Source organism: Eucyclogobius newberryi, unplaced genomic scaffold (genome assembly GCF_026437365.1).
Source record: "Eucyclogobius newberryi isolate DKJ021-1_F unplaced genomic scaffold, fEucNew1.0.hap1 SCAF_8, whole genome shotgun sequence".
NCBI lineage: Eukaryota > Metazoa > Chordata > Actinopteri > Gobiiformes > Gobiidae > Eucyclogobius > Eucyclogobius newberryi.
This window is the reverse complement of record NW_027316500.1, coordinates 3,859,508-3,877,733: the sequence shown is the minus strand read 5'-3', so window position 1 is coordinate 3,877,733 and position 18,226 is coordinate 3,859,508. Positions and strand designations below refer to the sequence as shown.

The window sequence follows — 18,226 nt, the reverse complement described above, 5'->3', positions numbered from 1 at the left end:
AACGTACTGAAGTAAAAGTACAGTATGAAAAAAAAGTAATCGACTAAAGTAAAAGTATCAAAATGCACCTAAAGTACTTTGAGAGTAAACAGATAAAGTATTTCACACAGATTTGGAAAACTTTGTGATCTTAATAAAGATTGTCCTGATTTATGGTCATCAAATGTGCCAAGTAATGTACATGATGTTCCACGATTTCTAAAAAGACAACTTGAGTGGGATTGTGTCCACAGACGAGGCAGAGGGTGGGTCTGCCTCAGAGAGAAGAGGATTGTGTTTAGTGTGCAAAGCTTTTTGATCTTTTTACTTTTACAACGGCTCGTGAGGGGAAAAAAACACAAAACGCTCTGCCACAGTTGGTCCTCGTGCTGTCCTCTGGTCTGGACCCTCAGGCGTCTGTAGACCACCTCCACCCTCCCTCCACAACGTGAAAAAGTGCTTTCTGTTTTTGTGTGTGTGTGTGTTTGTTTTATGTTTGTTTTTGTTGTTTTATGTTAATAGTAAAAAGATAAAAAGTGTTTTTAACCTACGCACTGTGTTTGAGGGCAGCACAGAAGCTCCAGTAAATACAGGCAGTCCTCCTCACTGTGTCTGTCAAACCTGCTCATTATCGGCTCGTGTTGAAGTCAATCTCATTCAGAATCACTTTGCATTGTCCTGAATATTTTTCTACATACAAGTGGTTTGGGTTTTGTCACACATGCTCTTTTAGTCAGAGTTTCATGTACTGTTTCATCAACGATCAATAGCATTTCTATCTTTATCGTCTACTTTTGTTTGCTCAAAGTCGGTATTTGAACTCAAAAACGTGGGCAGAAACATGCTAAAATTAAAGCCGCAAGCGGCATCCAACGGCCCTCGCGGGCCGCCGGCCTTCCGACTCTGCTCTCTGCATTTTACAGAGATGGCGCTAACACGCCCTCATTGTCAAAGAACTAAGACAGCGACACATTGGACATGTACAATGCTGTGCTTAACCAGTGCAAATGAACACAAATGTCGGTCAAATGTGCAGCTCCAGCGCACAGAGCCCGTGACACTTGGAATAAAAATATGGATAACTTTTGATGCCCCGCTTGTGTAGATGATTTTCCCCAAATTTGAGCTTGATCGAGCTATTGCCCTTAAAGGAGTTTGTTAAACTGTGAAGCATAAATGTGAATATTTCAAGGATTTGGCGTTTTTCCCATTTGCGGCTCTACCGCACAGAGACCCTAGTACTTAAAATCAAAATATGGATAACTTTTGATGCCCCGCTTGTGTAGATGATCCTCCCCAAATATGAACTTGATCGGGTATTCACCCTAGGAGGAGTTCGTTAAAGTGTGAAGTGTAAAAATGTGGTCATTTTAGAGATTTTGCGGTTTCCCAATAGGGATAACATGGGATGTTTCTGTCATCGCTACGGCTACGCTTTACAAAATATGACTTTGGCTCCCATACTTTTATTTTGGGGATGGCAAATGAGAATTGTGTGCAAAATGTCATGTCATTTGGAAAAACTCTTGTTTATAGGCCACTCTGAAGGCCAAATGGTCCAAATTCTGGGAAAAGTTTGCGGCTCAGCTGCACAGAGACCGTAAATGTTATCCATAAAATTTGAATAACTTTAGATGCCCCACTTGTCTAGAGGAGGTACACCGATTTTGAGATTGGTGAGCCAAACGCACTAGGAGGAGTTCATTAAAGTGTGAAGCATAAATGTGAACATTTCAAGGATTTGGCTTTTTCCCATTTGTGACAGTATATTTGCAGCTCCACGGCACAGAGACCGTAGCACTTAAAATCAGAATATGGATAACTTTTGATGCCCCGTTTGTGTAGATGATTTCCCCAAATATGAACTTGATCGAGCAATCGCCCTGGGAGGAGTTCGTTAAAGTGTGAAGCGTAAAAATGTGGTCATTTTAGAGATTTCGCTGTTTTCCCATTTGTGACATATATTTGCGGGTCCGCCACACAGAGACCGTAGCACTTAGAATCAAAATATGGATAACTTTTGATGCCTCGCTTGTGTAGATGATTTTCCCCAAATATGAGTTTGATCGGCCAATCGCCCTAGGAGGAGTTTGTAAAAGTGTGAAGTGTAAAAATGTGGTGATTTGAGCGATTTTGCAATTTTCCCATAAGGATAACATGGGACGTTTCTGTCATCGCTACGGTTACGCCGTACAAAATATGACTTTGGCTCTCATACTTTTATGATCAGGATGGCAAATTAAAATTTTGTGCAAAATATCATGTTTTGAGGTTGGTGGGCAAAACGCACTAGGAGGAGTTCGTTAAAGTGTAAAACATAAAAATGTGGTAATTTGAGAGATTTAGCGGTTTTCCCATAGGGATAACATGGGAGGTTTCTGTCATCGCTACGACTACGGCGTAAAAATGTAGGCATTTTTGTGATTGGCTTTTGTGATCGGGACGGCAAAATAGAATTTTGGGTAAAGTTTAGACAATTTTGGTAAAACTAATTTTTGACCTTCAATGTTAATTTAAAGGACACTCTGTAGGGGGCGCTATCGCGGCCATTTCAATTTTGTCAGCCTAAACTGGTCCAAACAAGAAAGTTTAACAACTGATTCAAATTTGGTCCTAATCGGACTCGTTTTGATCAAATGGGAGCAATTTTTAGATCTGCAATATTCCAAAATAAGTTGTCCAACTTTGCGGCTGCGCCGTACGTAGACCGTAAAAGGTATCCCAAAAAATTGGATAACTTTAGATGCCCCACTTGTCCAGAGGACGTACGCCGATTTTGAAGTCGGTGGGCAAAACGCCCTAGGAGGAGTTCGTCAAAGTTTGACGTAAACAAAATGGCTAACACAGCGTGTTTTCATTTTCAAAGGAAGATGGGGTAAGTCTGTAGCACTTAGAATCAAAATATGGATAACTTTTGATGCCCCGCTTGTGTAGATGATATTCCCCAAATATGAGTTTGATCGGGCTATCGCCCTAGGAGGAGTTCGTTAAAGTGTGAAGCGTAAAAATGTGTTGATTTGAGCAATTCTACGATTTTCCCATAAGGATAACATGGGATGTTTATGTCATCGCTATGGTTACGCTGTACAAAATATGACTTTGGCTCTCATACTTGTATGATCAGGATGGCAAATTAGAATTTAGTGCAAAATGTCATGATATTTGGAAAAACTGTATTGTTTATAGGCCACTCTGAAGGCCAAATAGTCCAAATTCTGGGTAAAGTTTGTAGCTCCGTCGCACAGAAACCGTAAAAGTTATCCTTAAAATTTGGATAACTTTAGATGCCCCACATGTCTAGAGGACGTACACCGATTTTGAGGTCGGTGGGCAAAACGCACTAGGAGGAGTTCGTTAAAGTGTAAAACATAAAAATGTGGTAATTTGAGAGATTTTGCTGTTTTCCCATTTGTGACATATATTTGCGGGTCAGCCACACAGAGACCGTAGCACTTAGAATCAAAATATGGATAACTTTTGATGCCTCACTTGTGTAGATGATTTTCCCCAAATATGAACTTGATCGGACAATCGCCCTAGGAGGAGTTCGTTAAAGTGTGAAGCGTAAAAATGTGGTCATTTTAGAGATTCCGCTGTTTTCCCATTTGTGACATATATTTGCGGGTCCGCCACACAGAGACCGTAGCACTTAGAATCAAAATATGGATAACTTTTGATGCCTCGCTTGTGTAGATGATTTTCCCCAAATATGAGTTTGATCAGACAATCGCCCTAGGAGGAGTTTGTTAAAGTGTGAAGCGTAAAAATGTGGTGATTTGAGCAATTTCGCGATTTTCCCATAAGGATATCATGGGATGTTTCTGTCATCATTACGGTTACGCCGGACAAAATATGACTTTGGCTCTCATACTTTTATGATCAGGATGGCAAATTAGAATTTTGTGCAAAATATAATGTAATTTGGAAAAACTCTATTGTTTATAGGCCACTCTGAAGGCCAAATAGTCAGAATTCAGGGAAAAGTTTGCGGCTCCGTCGCACAGAGACCGTAAAAGTTATCCTTAAAATTTGGATAACTTTAGATGCCCCACTTGTCTAGAGGACGTACACCGATTTTGGGCAAAACGCACTAGGAGGACTTCATTAAAGTGTAAAACATAAAAATGTGGATATTCGAGAGATTTAGCGGTTTTCCCATAGGGATAACATGGGAGGTTTATGTCATCGCTACGACTACGCCGTAAAAATTAAGGCATTTGTCTGATTGGCTTTTTTGATCGCGACGCCAAAATAGAATTTTGGGTAAAGTTTAGAAAATTTTGGTAAAACTAATTTTTGACCTTCAATGTTAATTTAAAGGTCACTCTGTAGGGGGCGCTATCGCGGCCATTTCAATTTTGTCAGCATAAACTGGTCCAAAATAGAAAGTTGAACAACTGATTGAAATTTGGTCCTAATCGGACTTGTTTTGATCAAATGGGAACAATTTTTAGATCTGCAATATCCCAAAATAAGTTGTCCAACTTTGCGGCTGCGCCGCACACAGACCGTAAAAGGTATCTCAAAAAATTGGATAACTTTAGATGCCCCACTTGTCCAGAGGACGTACGCCGATTTTGAAGTCGGTGGGCAAAACGCCCTAGGAGGAGTTCGTCAAAGTTTGACGTGAACAAAATGACTAACACAGCGTGTTTTCATTTTCAAAGGAAGATGGCGGCCATAGGGTAAATCTGGGAGCGTGGCCACAATAACATTTTTTTTTTGTCCTCACGAGAGGAATGTGTGTTCCGAATTTCGTAGCTCTACGACAAAGTTGACCTCGGGGCGTCTCCCATATGCGCAATGTATTTAGACTTTTGTCGGTGGCGCTGTCGCGCCATTTTTTTACGAAAAAAAAAATGGCCCAGAAAAAACCAAATTTTTCGCCAATTCTGAATTTTGGGCAAAGTTTGGTGAGTTTTTGAGCATGTTCAGGGGGTCAAATTAGAGTTCAAAGCGATGAAGAACAAGAAAAATAATAATAAATATAGCCGTAAGCGGCAATGATCGGCCCTCGCCACGCCGCCGCCACGCCGCCGCCACACCGCCGCCACGCCGCAAGAGGAGGGGGCGCTAACGCGCCCCAATTGTCCTTTTATTACGCCTACTGCTGAATCTGTGACGCTGTCACATCTTCTCCCCTTTGTTTTACCATCAAAAAGCAATTTTATTTTGAATTCTTGGCAAAATGTGCGGCTTTGCCGCACAGACACCGTGACTCTTTGAATGAAAATGTGGATAACTTTTGATGGTCTTGAAGATGAGTCTCACCAAATTTCAGGTTAATAGGGCTGACGCCCTGGGAGGAGTTTGTGAAAGTCTAAAGTGTAAACATGTTCTGGCGATTTCCCCATTGGAATAACATGAAAGGTTTCGGTCATCGTTACGGCAACGCCATAACAATTATGACATGAGTCATTGACTTTTTTGATGGGGATGCTAAAATTGAGTTGTGTGTCAAATTTCATATAATTTCGCAAAACTAAACATTTAACCTCCATATAAAATCTGTAGGGGGCGCTGTGGCGCCAAATGAATTTATTTCACTTCAAGTAGGTTTAGTGCAAAGAGTTTAACAACTGATTCTAATTTGACGCAATTCGGACTTTATCTGCGCAAACGGCAGAAATTTTAAATATGGGAGATTTCTGAAATTCTAGCTACAGTTTGCGGCTTCGCCGCACAGAGACCGTGAGAGGTATCAATGTAATTTGGATAACTTTTGATGTCCCACTCCTCAGTAGCATTTTCACCAAATTTCAGCTTTTTAGGGCCAACGCCTTGGGAGGAGTTCGTAAAAGTACGACGTTTGGAAAAACTCCAAAGTCATGTTTAGCCATTTTTGAAGCAATATGGCCGACATTTGGTTGGGCGGACGGCGTTGCCGTAATAATATTTTTTACTTCTCTTGTCACCATCTACCTCTGCGCCAAATTTCATGATTCTACGATCAGATTTTTTTTGGGTCATTTCCCATCTCTCAATGCATTTTTGGTACATTTGGGGGCGCTGACGCGCCAATTTTTTTAATTTTAGAAAAGGGAAATAGCCAGAATGTAGAGAGGCACGATTTTTAGAGGCGTGCAAATTTTTGTGACTTTTCGTCAATGTTCACTGGGTGAAAAATAGGGGGGTTGGTCCCGAGAAGAAGAAGAAGAAAGAAAGAAAGAAAGAAAGAATAATATTCCGATGCGAAAACAATGTTTCCCATTTTTCAAATATCATAAACTATACATTTTCGGAAAGCGCTCGCGCTTTCCTACCTCATGGTGTGGGTCCCTGGTCACTGACGGGTACTTTCGATAATTTTGAGTGGGCTCCGCCCACTTTGTGTTTTTGGCCCTCTATACAGTAATAATGTTCAATTTTTGCCTTACATGCTTATATGCACGGAACATGCAAGAGATGGGGAACGTATTCGTGAGCTACTTAGCGCAAATGAGTGCTTTATATGTAAAGTGCTGGTTTAGTGCGAACTTTTGCACGGGCTTCGCCCGTTTACAACGGTAATGTTCCATTTTCCTACAACTAATTAGTATGCACGGGGCGTGCATGAGTGGAGGAGTGCGTTAGTGAGTGTTTGGAAGTGGGCGAGCGCTTCGCGCTCGATTTTGTGCGCACTACGTGCGCACTTTCGCAGCCGTGCTTTGCACGGCCTTACGAGATTAATAGGCCTCTCGCCAGCTTGTGGCGCTCGGGCCTAATAATATTTTTAGCAAAAACAATATAGCCGTTTCCACTATAACAACAAATTATACATCGTTTGAAAGCTCTAAGCCTTCCCGATGCCGCCATGGGGTGGAATCATCATTACGAGCGCTTACGCGCTCGTCACTCCCTTTCCCGTCGGGGTGCCCCACCCACTTCCCATAGACTTCCATTGATTTGAGCAGATACAAGCATGGCCCATGCCTGCGGCATGGATTCTCGCGTACGGCACGATGCCAGGAGTGTTTTTGGAGGAATGCAGCGCTTCGCGCTGCTGTTGTCAACAATGAGTGAATGGGCTACGCCCATTCACTCATTGTTGACTATTTCTGTCATAGCAGGAGTAAGCATGCATGATCCATGCCTTCGGCATGGGCTAGTTCACTGTACTTGCCAGGGGCGACGGGAGCCTTCGGCAGCGTTACGGGAGCAATAGGCCCTCCGCCCTGCTGGGGCTCGGGCCTAATAATAAAAAATATAGCCGCAAGCGGCAATGATCGGCCCTCGCTACGCCGCCGCCACGCCGCAAGAGGAGGGGGCGCTAACGCGCCCCAATGGTCCTTTTATTACGCCTACTGCTGAATCTGTGACGCTGTCACGTCTTCTCCCCTTTGTTTTACCATCAAAAAGCAATTCTATTTTGAATTCTTGGCAAAATGTGCGGCTTTGCCGCACAGAGACCGTGACTTTTTGAATAAAAATGTGGATACCTTTTGATGGTCCACCCCTGAAGATGAGTCTCACCAAATTTCAGGTTGATAGGACTAACGCCCTGGGAGGAGTTGGTGAAAGTATAAAGTGTAAACATGTTCTGGCGATTTCCCCATTGGAATAACATGGAAGGTTTTGGTCATCGCTACGGCAACGCCATAACAATTATGACATGGGTCTCATTGACTTTTTTGATGGGGATGCTAAAATTGAGTTGTGTGTCAAATTTCATATCATTTCGCAAAACTAAACATTTAACCTCCATACAAAATCTGTAGGGGGCGCTGTGGCGCCAAATTACTTTATTTCACTTCAAGTAGGTTTAGGGCAAAGAGTTTAACAACTGATTCTAATTTGACGCAATTTGGATTTTATCTGCGCAAACGGCAGAAATGTTAAATTTGGGAGATTTCTGAAATTCTAGCTACAGTTTGCGGCTTCGCCGCACAGAGACCGTGACAGGTATCACTGTAATTTGGATAACTTTTAGCTACAACGCCCTGGGAGGAGTTCGTAAAAGTACGACGTTTGGAAAAACTCCCGAGTCATGTTTAGCCATTTTTGAAGCAATATGGCCGACATTTGGTTGGGCGGACGGCGTTGCCGTAATAATATTTTTTACTTCTCTTGTCACCATCTACCTCTGCGCCAAATTTCATGATTCTACGATCAGATTTTTTTTGGGTCATTTCCTATCTCTCAATGCATTTTTGGTACATTTGGGGGCGCTGACGCGCCAATTTTTTTATTTTAGAAAAGGGAAATAGCCAGAATGTAGAGAGGCACGATTTTTAGAGGTGTGCAAATTTTTGTGACTTTTCGTCAATGTTCACTGGGTGAAAAATAAGGGGGTTGGTCCCGAGAAGAAGAAGAAGAAGAAGAAAGAAAGAAAGAATAATATTCCGATGCGAAAACAATGTTTCCCATTTTTCAAATATCATGAACTATACATTTTCGGAAAGCGCTCACGCTTTCCTACCTCATGGTGTGGGTCCCTGGTCACTGACGGGTACTTTCGTTAATTTCGTTAATTTTGAAACATGCGGGCGCAGCATGGCAGCGTTGTGGGAGCAATAGGCCCTCCGCCCTGCTGGGGCTCGGGCCTAAATATAAAGCGTCCAGTTTAACGTCCAGTTCAAAAATGTAGTGAAGTAGAAAGTACAGATACTTCTCAGATGTAACGAAGCAACAATGTATCTACTGTAAAATGTACTTGTGTGCCATTTTTAGGCGTCTGTATTTTCCTTAAATACAGTACTTTTACTTTTGTACTTTCCACCACTGTCAGCGGATTAACCCTGAACACTCTGAAACCTTCTGTACCTTGGACCGCTCCTGTTCAGATACTGGCTCCTTGGCGCGGAACTGGAACACATTTTTCTATCTTTGAATAAGTGCGAATTGTAGAATCACATTTTACATAAACAGAATTATTCACTTGAAGAATATTAGACTTTGAGCCCTTTTTTCCTTTGATGTGTTAAGTCTGGAGTTCAGAAGACTCCTCCTCTGTGGGTGATGTAAGGCTACACACACACATACGCACACACACACACACACACACACATACGCACACACACACACACACACACGCACGCGCGCACACACACGCGCGCACACACACACACGCACGCACGCACGCACGCACACACACGCGCGCACACACACACACGCACGCACACACACACACGCGCGCACGCACACACACACGCACGCACAAACACACACTCACGCACGCACACACACACACAGACACGCACGCACACACACACACACACACACACACATACGCACACACACACACACACACACACATACGCACACACACACACACACGCACGCGCGCACACACACGCGCGCACACACACACACGCACGCACGCACACACACGCGCGCACGCACGCACACACACGCACACACGCACGCACAAACACACACTCACGCACGCGCACGCACACACACACACACACACGCACAGGCACAGACACACACACACACACTCGCACGCGCACACGCACACACACACAAACACACACACACACAGACACAGACACACACACACACACACATAAGATACCGAAACATACAAAAAGAACATTTAAGGAGACATATTATGGTCATATTCTAAACCAGCACCGTCAATATGTCCACATCTACATCTCTAATTTGGATGTCCAGATTATTGAATGAATCTGAGCGTGTGTGTCTCTGTGTGTGTGTGTGTGTGTGTGTGTGACTGACCCGTTGGTGTCCATCTCGCCCCCTCCCTCCTCGTCGTAGGTGACCAGCTGCTCGTGGATCTCTCCGCTGTGCTTCAGGCTGGACAGGTGCTCCTTCTGGTAACGCTTCCTCATCACAAACAGGATCACAATCACTGCAAACACACACAAGGACATAAATGTGAGGATCCACATGTGTGTGTGGGGCAGCAATGGCTCAGCGGCCCCCGATGAGCAAGAAGGTGTTCGGTCTGGACCCCCATCAAAGTCTGCGCCTGCATTCGACTGTCGTGCTTCTTCTGAAGGTTTGAAGGAAGTTTAACACTCTTAATAGTCTTATAAAGTCTTATAAAGTCTTTTAAAGTCTTATAAAGCATGAACAAATATCCTAACTTCTCATTAAGTAGTTTCCTTATTTTAAGCCAGGAAAGTATCTCTCCTTCTCTTCTTTTAGGGAGCCCTGGTTGGATAAGACTGACTCCATCCATCTTCTTCTGCTCCAAGGCCCGGTCGCGGGGGCCCGGTCGCGGGGGCCCGGTCACGGGGGCCCGGTCCCGAGGGGCCCGGTCCCGGGGGCCTGGTCGCGGGGGCCCGGTCGCGGGGGCCTCAATCATCCTTTATAAAAGTGTGTGTTCAATATGAAGTCTTTGTTCATGCTTTATTAAGGCTAATTGAAGTGTAGTTAAATATTATTATATCATAATAAAAAGTTAAAGTTGTGAAGAAGAACACAATTTGTTGGCCATGACATACAAACAAAAGGGAATAAGATTAGAACAACTGAAAATCTGGAAATCCAGGTCAAGGAAGCTGGCATCAAACAGATCACGTTTCCCTCGACATGCACTCCCACCCTCACACATTGTGGACCAATCGTCTACTCTTTTTACTATCAAACTATTGAACCAGATCCCACAATTGTGGGATTCTACATTAGGTTTTTAGTCTCCGTAGGGAAATTGTCTTCTGCATTTGACCCATCTTAGGATCTCATGTATAAAGCGTGTGTAAAAATGGGGTCCAAAAGTCACGCACATGATGTTCCACGTTAAGTTTTGGATTTCTAAAAGGACAACTAGAGTGTGATGGTGCGGTTGTGTCCACAGACTCTACACTCTGTGTGTGGAGGCGAGGCAGAGGGTGGGGCCTCAGAGAGAAGAGGAGGAGCCAGTTTGAGGACGTTTGGCTACGTTCACTCTGCAGGTCGAAACAGATGGTTTTCCCAAATGTGACCAAGATCTGATGATGTCATATCAGTGTAAAAAGCCCAATTCTTTTCAAATGTGACCCAGGCCACTTTCACACGTGGGACTAAATCTGATTCAACTCTGACCTTTTGCCTAAACACAGCTCACATTGATCTGACTTCTGCTCAGGAATAAAACAGATGCAACATTAACACAGGAAAATGGATTTGAGTCAAATTTTAAAAGCAATCAAATTGATTTGTGAAAATCAGAATTGAGCGTCAAGACCTGCAGTATTGTGTTTATGTTTAGTGCGCTTTAGATCTCTTCACTATCACAGCTGCGTGTGAGGGGAATTAAGAGGGTGTTTTGTGCTCATGTTAACGTTTTGTCACATCAAAAAAGGGGAACGCACGAGGGGAACGCACGAGGGGGGAACGCACGAGGGGAACGCACGAGGGGAACGCACGAGGGGGGAACGCACGAGGGGGGAACGCACGAGGGGAACGCACGAGGGGAACGCACGAGGGGGGAACACACGAGGGGAACGCACGAGGGGAACGCACGAGGGGGGAACGCACGAGGGGAACGCACGAGGGGAACGCACGAGGGGGGAACGCACGAGGGGAACGCACGAGGGGAACGCACGAGGGGGGAACGCACGAGGGGAACGCACGAGGGGAACGCACGAGGGGGGAACGCACGAGGGGAACGCACGAGGGGAACGCACGAGGGGGGAACGCACGAGGGGAACGCACGAGGGGAACGCACGAGGGGAACGCACGAGGGGAACGCACGAGGGGGGAACGCACGAGGGGAACGCACGAGGGGAACGCACGAGGGGGGAACGCACGAGGGGAACGCACGGGGGGAACGCACGAGGGGAACGCACGAGGGGGGACCGCACGAGGGGAACGCACGAGGGGAACGCACGAGGGGAACGCACGAGGGGGGAACGCACGAGGGGAACGCACGAGGGGAACGCACGAGGGGGGAACGCACGAGGGGAACGCACGAGGGGAACGCACGAGGGGAACGCACGAGGGGGGAACGCACGAGGGGAACGCACGGGGGGAACGCACGAGGGGGGAACGCACGAGGGGAACGCACGAGGGGAACGCACGAGGGGGGAACGCACGAGGGGAACGCACAAGGGGGGAACGCACGAGGGGAACGCACGAGGGGGGAACGCACGAGGGGAACGCACGAGGGGAACGCACGAGGGGAACGCAAGAGGGGAACGCACGAGGGGGGAACGCTCGAGGGGAACGCACGAGGGGAACGCAAGAGGGGAACGCACGAGGGGGGAACGCTCGAGGGGCTGCTCAGTCTGTTTTATTAAAGCAGAGGCTGGAGATGAAGTTTTTGTAAAGCAGTCACAGGCACGGGCCATGACTGGCTCTGAACCCGCTGCAGTCGTGTGTGAGGGGCACAGAGCTGACCCACAGAGCTGACCCACAGAGCTGACCCACAGAGCTTTCTTGTCTTTAGAGATTAACCCCGTGTTGTCATTGCATTTTCCTGTTGGTCAAAAGACGACAGTCATGCTTGATGTGCGCACATTTCTCCAAACATTGCGCGCCCCACGGCTCTGCGCTGCCCAAAACGGGCGCGCCCCGCACTTTGAGAAGCTCTGGGCTAAAGCCACACGTTTGAGCACTACTTTACTGTTTAGTTGTTTAATGACAGGGCAATTTAGTCAGAAAATCAGAGATGTCACTAAAGATCAGGTGTCTGCCCCTAACACTGTGGATCTATGTGTCAATCAAACCTGCTCATTATTGACTCATGTTTAAGTTAAATCTCCTTCAGAATCACTTTGCACTATCCTTACATGGTGAGTTGGAGGAGTGGAGGAGGTGTGATCCGTGAGGAGGAAATCACCTGCTGGAGTGCGTTACAGAATGTTATAAATATATTTACATCTTTCTGCTTACGTGAAGTTTGGGTTTAGTCAGAGTTTCACGTCTTCACTTCTTATAAACGAGACGACTTGAGCTGGACTTTGCTGGATGATTTGACCTACGATGCCTTTTGGGTTGATGGGGGAAACCTGGAGTTCCGGGACTCAAACCCAAAACCTTCTTGCTGTGAGGCGAGAGGGCCAGCCACTTTCAATCTATGTTAGCAAAAGTTCCATTTACTTATTATTAAAACTTTCTAAATCTTCTCTCTAAGTAATAATCTAATATAGGGCATCCCTCTGTCTGAGAACATGAGATTAGAACTCATATGTCACCTATATATTTCCCCTATGGCCCTGTCAGAGCTCTGTAATGCAGTGGAAGAGTTCATGCTGGCGCTACCCCACATCCCACATGAATATTTCATGCTCTTAATATCACACGCCCGTACTTTAGACACAAAGCAGGACTCATCTGGAAAGGCCTCGTGTGCAGAGGATTCTGACAGAAAAACACCTTCTTTTTTGTTTCACATAAAACTGATAACACGTTAGTTGTGGGACCACATATTCATTAATTAAGAAGTAATTAGTGATCAGAGGTTATTCAGCTAGTCATTGGCATAAAGCACTTATATCTTGCACTTACATCATAAACAAAATAAATCATAAATATTTGTAATGCCCCAATACCAGTATTGATATCAATGCCAATACTGGAAAGAAAGTTTCATTGATCTGGTATCGATTCCGTGTCTTCTGTGATTCCAATTATGCATGTTTGGAACACGAGCTCAGTAAACACGGTCATGTGGAAGCTCAGTGTAATGAAATAGTTTCTACAGCAAACAGAAAACATAGAGGTAAGTCACATGAGGCTCCTCCTGGGAGAGTTCATCCATCTTTAATGGGTGTAGAAATTCTAACATAATTTAAGGAAACTAACCTGTATCGGTTGTTATCAGGTAGATACTCAAAGCCCAAATATCGATATTATCGGAAATGAAAAGATGGATCGGTGCATCTCTAATATTTATTATTATCCATCCACTGTTCTATGGAGCTCAACAGTCCCTCCGCTTGGTTCCAGAGATGAAAATCTGAACCCCTCAGCCAAATAATGAGCAAGACTGGCTATGGATACTGACTCAGGAATGGGGACACCATCAGTCACCTCCTCTACATGGACGACATCAAACTGCGTTCTAAGAGCGAGCGGGACATTGACTCCCTGATCCACACCACCAGGATCTACAGCTCAGACATTGGAATGTCTATCGGACCAGAGAAGTGTGGGCGGATGGTGACTAAGTGGCAAACACCTCCAAAGGTGGAAGAGAAAGACCGAGCCAAGGTCCAAAGGTGGAAGAGAACGACCGAGCCAAGGTCCTCTGGGACTTCCAGTTACAGACGGACAGAATGGTAATTGTCAACCAACCGGACATAGTGGTGGTCAACAAGGGTCAGAGGAAAGCTGTGGTGGACATTGCAGTGCCACTATATCTATCTATCTCTATATATATATATATATCTATCTATATATATATATATATATATATATATATATATCTATATCTATATATATATATATATATATATATATATATATATATATAGCAGGATTACTATTGCAACAACACATCATCATATAAATTGTTTTATTTATATATATATATATATATATATATATATATATATATATATATATATATATATATATATATATATATATATAGATATATATATATATATATATATATATATATATATAAATAAAACAAAGCCCTACAGACTGTTTTTGACATGTATTTGGGCCTCAAAACTCCTGCCATGGACACAATAGATGGATACCTCTCAACGTACTTTTGAAAAATGACAGCACCAACATTCAAATGCTGGACCGAATAGTAATTGACATTTGTAAAATGGAAAAAAATCTAATTTGGAATGAATTTGTCTCTGTTTAATATATTTAAAAACTGAAAAAAACTCACATCACAGGAAAAGATGAAAATAAATCAAGACGAGTGTGAAGTTTCCTGCAAAACCACAGCAGAATAATTACCCAAGTCCCAGAGAGGCAAAAGAAGAGCAATTTGCACCCAAATCTACAATATAAAAAATGGGAGAAAATGAGCATGGCGCCTGGATAGATGCGCTGTCTGCCAATGCCATGCCTGCCCCAAAGCCCCCAAAACTCATTCAACTCCACAGAGGTAAAGAAAAACAAGAACAATTCCGTCAATAGCTGGAGCAGCGAGGTGGAACGACCAGGTGGAGAGGAAACCAAGGTTAGACACTGTTTCCTCGGCGAAAATAAACAAAGTGAGAATTTGAGAAAGACGAGCAGAGTAAGCGGAAACGGGATAATGACGGTGAAGCACTTCAGGCGTCACCTGCAGCTACAGAGATATTCTTAGAACACAACTTCAGCCAGACAACTTTCTCTGTTCACTACAAATGAAATAGTGTAGACTGAGAAAGTCATTTCCTGTGTGATGCCAAGACATTTATCAAAGCAGTTATGATTATGGATCATATGGAGCGTGCAATGATGTATGGGAAATATAACATTTATATGCAGTATTCTCGATAAGTACTGCTTTGGTCCATCTGGTGCTGATTAAAGCAAGACCCTATAAGTAGAATAACTATCTTTAGCTATAGCCATTTAAAAGTTCTTCTGTAAAATATCATACATATATGCAAACTGTTTGCAAGTTTTTCATATAAAAATAAGGCATTTAATGACAATACAAACATACACACTATCTGAAAAATAGATAGAGCCAGGACGTCATTTACATCATGTACAGGGGAGAATTTGGAATATATTTACTATTTGAGAAAACAAGATCTTACTGAAAATGTGTGTAAAAAACCAACAACAACATTATCAAGATTTGACACATTTCTTTGAGTTTTAAGAGGCTTAGATTTTGGTGCTGATTTGTATGTCTCTATGTGGAGAAAACACATATACATTTATTGATTTATTGAAGTGGATCAATCAAAAAATTTAATATCTTTAGAAGCAGATTGAACAAAGTTGTTTCTATGTATTTGTTGAGAGCGCAAACTAACCAAAAAGCACACAATAATAATTTTGCCTGTAGTGTCCCACCATAAAGTCCCAATTTTATGCTATTAAAAATAATAAGAATTTATACATAAATTAGCTTTTAACAATATGACATTATTTGTATCATCAAATACCTGGAGTTGCATTTTTGTGCATAATTTATTCATTGTCCATATTTAAACCAACTTCCTGAATACTGACATCTTAGAATGCTAAAAACTATGCTAATATGCTAGCAGCTATAGTTATAAACCACTTAAGGACCATCTGAATGTAAAAATACTTCTCTGAGCAAGTTCTGCAAATAACTGTCCCTCTGATGCTTAGTTTAGTGACTGAAGATCAATTCTATGAGTCGTGAAGGAAATGTAGCATGCAAAAGCACTTAAGGTATGTTTTTCTTTTTTTGAATAAACAACATGACATAAAATTGATGTTGCATTTTATGTCCGCTTTAAATACATGACTGAGAACTCCATTTCCTGTGTGAGACTGAGGACGACATCATTTACACCTCTTTTATTCTTCTAATTGGAGTGATAATGTTTCAGGGGATGGTGTGGCTTGTCAATCAAACGAGGTGGAAAAATACTGCGTGGTTCATCAGCTGACACATATGGAGAGCTTTTAAAGTACGAGAGAATATATAAGTGATTCACAGTCTGTATGGGTCTTCTTGTGTGTTCATCTGGCTTCTATTACGCCTTAGTTGTATTTAATATATGAATTCTGCAGCGAGCGTACCTCCCTGGAACTCCCATACTTAGTGCGTGTCATCTGCAAAGGTCAAGTTTCTGGAATTCTTTATGACCAGACTCTTGGTTCTAACATTGTGGTTTCTTTGTGCAATTGATATCTCATGCAAAACAAATTAAAATGGTCTTCTAGTGGGTTCAATTACAAACTGTTAATGCCTTTGTTGAAATTGTTGTCATGATCAGACAAAAAAAATGTTAGATTGTTGTCCAGAACAGAGGGGCTGCCGAGCTCGCATGAAATGTGTGGAAACAAGTGACAATCCAAATATCCCACTGGTCACTAGACTTGACCAGAGAGGTTAAAAAAAACAAAACGATATCCACTAATTGATACTGAAACTAGTAACACACCTAGAACCTCATTTGAACAAACATTAATACTGTAAAAAACGACATCCTACAGTACACAGTAATAGAAGGGTCTTGACTGTTCCAGGCGTGGCAAGTTTATAGCGTGCACACATGGTACTGATAGTCTGTTAAATACTCACATTTATACAGCGCTTTTTCAGTGAGGGACTCGCCAGTTCTTAAATGTCGGGAGCGGGATTTGAACCGCAGACCTTTTTGTTTGCTACGTTTGCCGAAGAGTAAACGGCTGCGATATCTAACTGATGAAATGAAACTATCATTCTATTGTCAAACTGTTGTGGCCCATTATTGTCCCACATGTTAGATTTAAGAAGTTTATCAAGCGGTCAGTAGTGAGTTTGCTCATTTTGCACTGCGTTCATTTTGCTCTCTTTTAGTGCCATATGAAGCGATCGCCAATCCATTATCATCATCAACATCCATATTTCAGTATTGGCATGACATAACACTGGAGCTAAGGTATGGAACTTTAGATGGAGGCGCTCTGGTTACAAACAGTAGAAAGGTCGCTACATACGTCACACTTTGTTGAAGACCACATAAAAAATACAATGAGTTTGTGTTGACATTGTATTGTCTAAAAAAAGGTCTGTTCTTCTGATTGTGGTTTTCGAAATCAGTGTCAGCCTTTTCCTTAACACTGAAATTGTATTGGAAATATTATATTCGTATAACTTCCACCTTCACAGCAGCAGCCACATTTCAGTCGCTTCCTTTTCACCAGCAGCACTATTAGGAACTCTGGGTAAATATTGGTGCGAAAGTATCTTCGTACAATAAACCACTCATTACTAGTCACTCATGTGTTTAAGTCTCTGAAGCGTAATTTTTATCTTCCAATACTGAACACTGAACACTGAATATTGAGATATAATGTTTGCGAAAATATTTTTGGAATAAAAAAGGTGTGTGCTGGCCAAAAAACAGCCAAAACAGCTTGTAAGGTGAACCTATGATTGACAAGGGCACTATAACAGATAAGAGTAATCCAAACACGCCGCCAGCAGATGTAGAAGCGAGTCTGGAATAAATAAAGTGGTTAAATAAAATAGGAAATCTGTTGTTAACCATCTGTTTCTGCATCATCAAACTGACAAATTGTCATGTCTGTCACACTGTGGAAATAATTGGAATACAGAGCATCATTTTGTACTTTTAATTTAGTCGGAAAATTGCGAAATGTGGTTGAATGTAAGAAAACTGGATTAAATTTATTTGTGGAGTTTTCCAACCATTGCTTTATCTTGGACTCAAACAAGTGAATTGTCCACAAAGCTCTATAACTGTGTCTAAATGTGTCTAAATGT

General features: G+C 42.9%; 1 protein-coding gene across 1 annotated transcript in view; it reads right to left on the bottom strand.

Annotated features, from left to right (window-relative positions):
- Nucleotides 1-18,226, bottom strand: part of cdh5 (cadherin 5) — a 100,871-nt gene that overhangs the window by 12,249 nt on the left and 70,396 nt on the right. Inside the window, exon 14 of the mRNA XM_072437289.1 lies at nt 9,640-9,772. Coding sequence (XP_072293390.1) covers nt 9,640-9,772 — 133 coding nt within the window. The remainder of the gene's footprint in view (nt 1-9,639; nt 9,773-18,226) is intronic.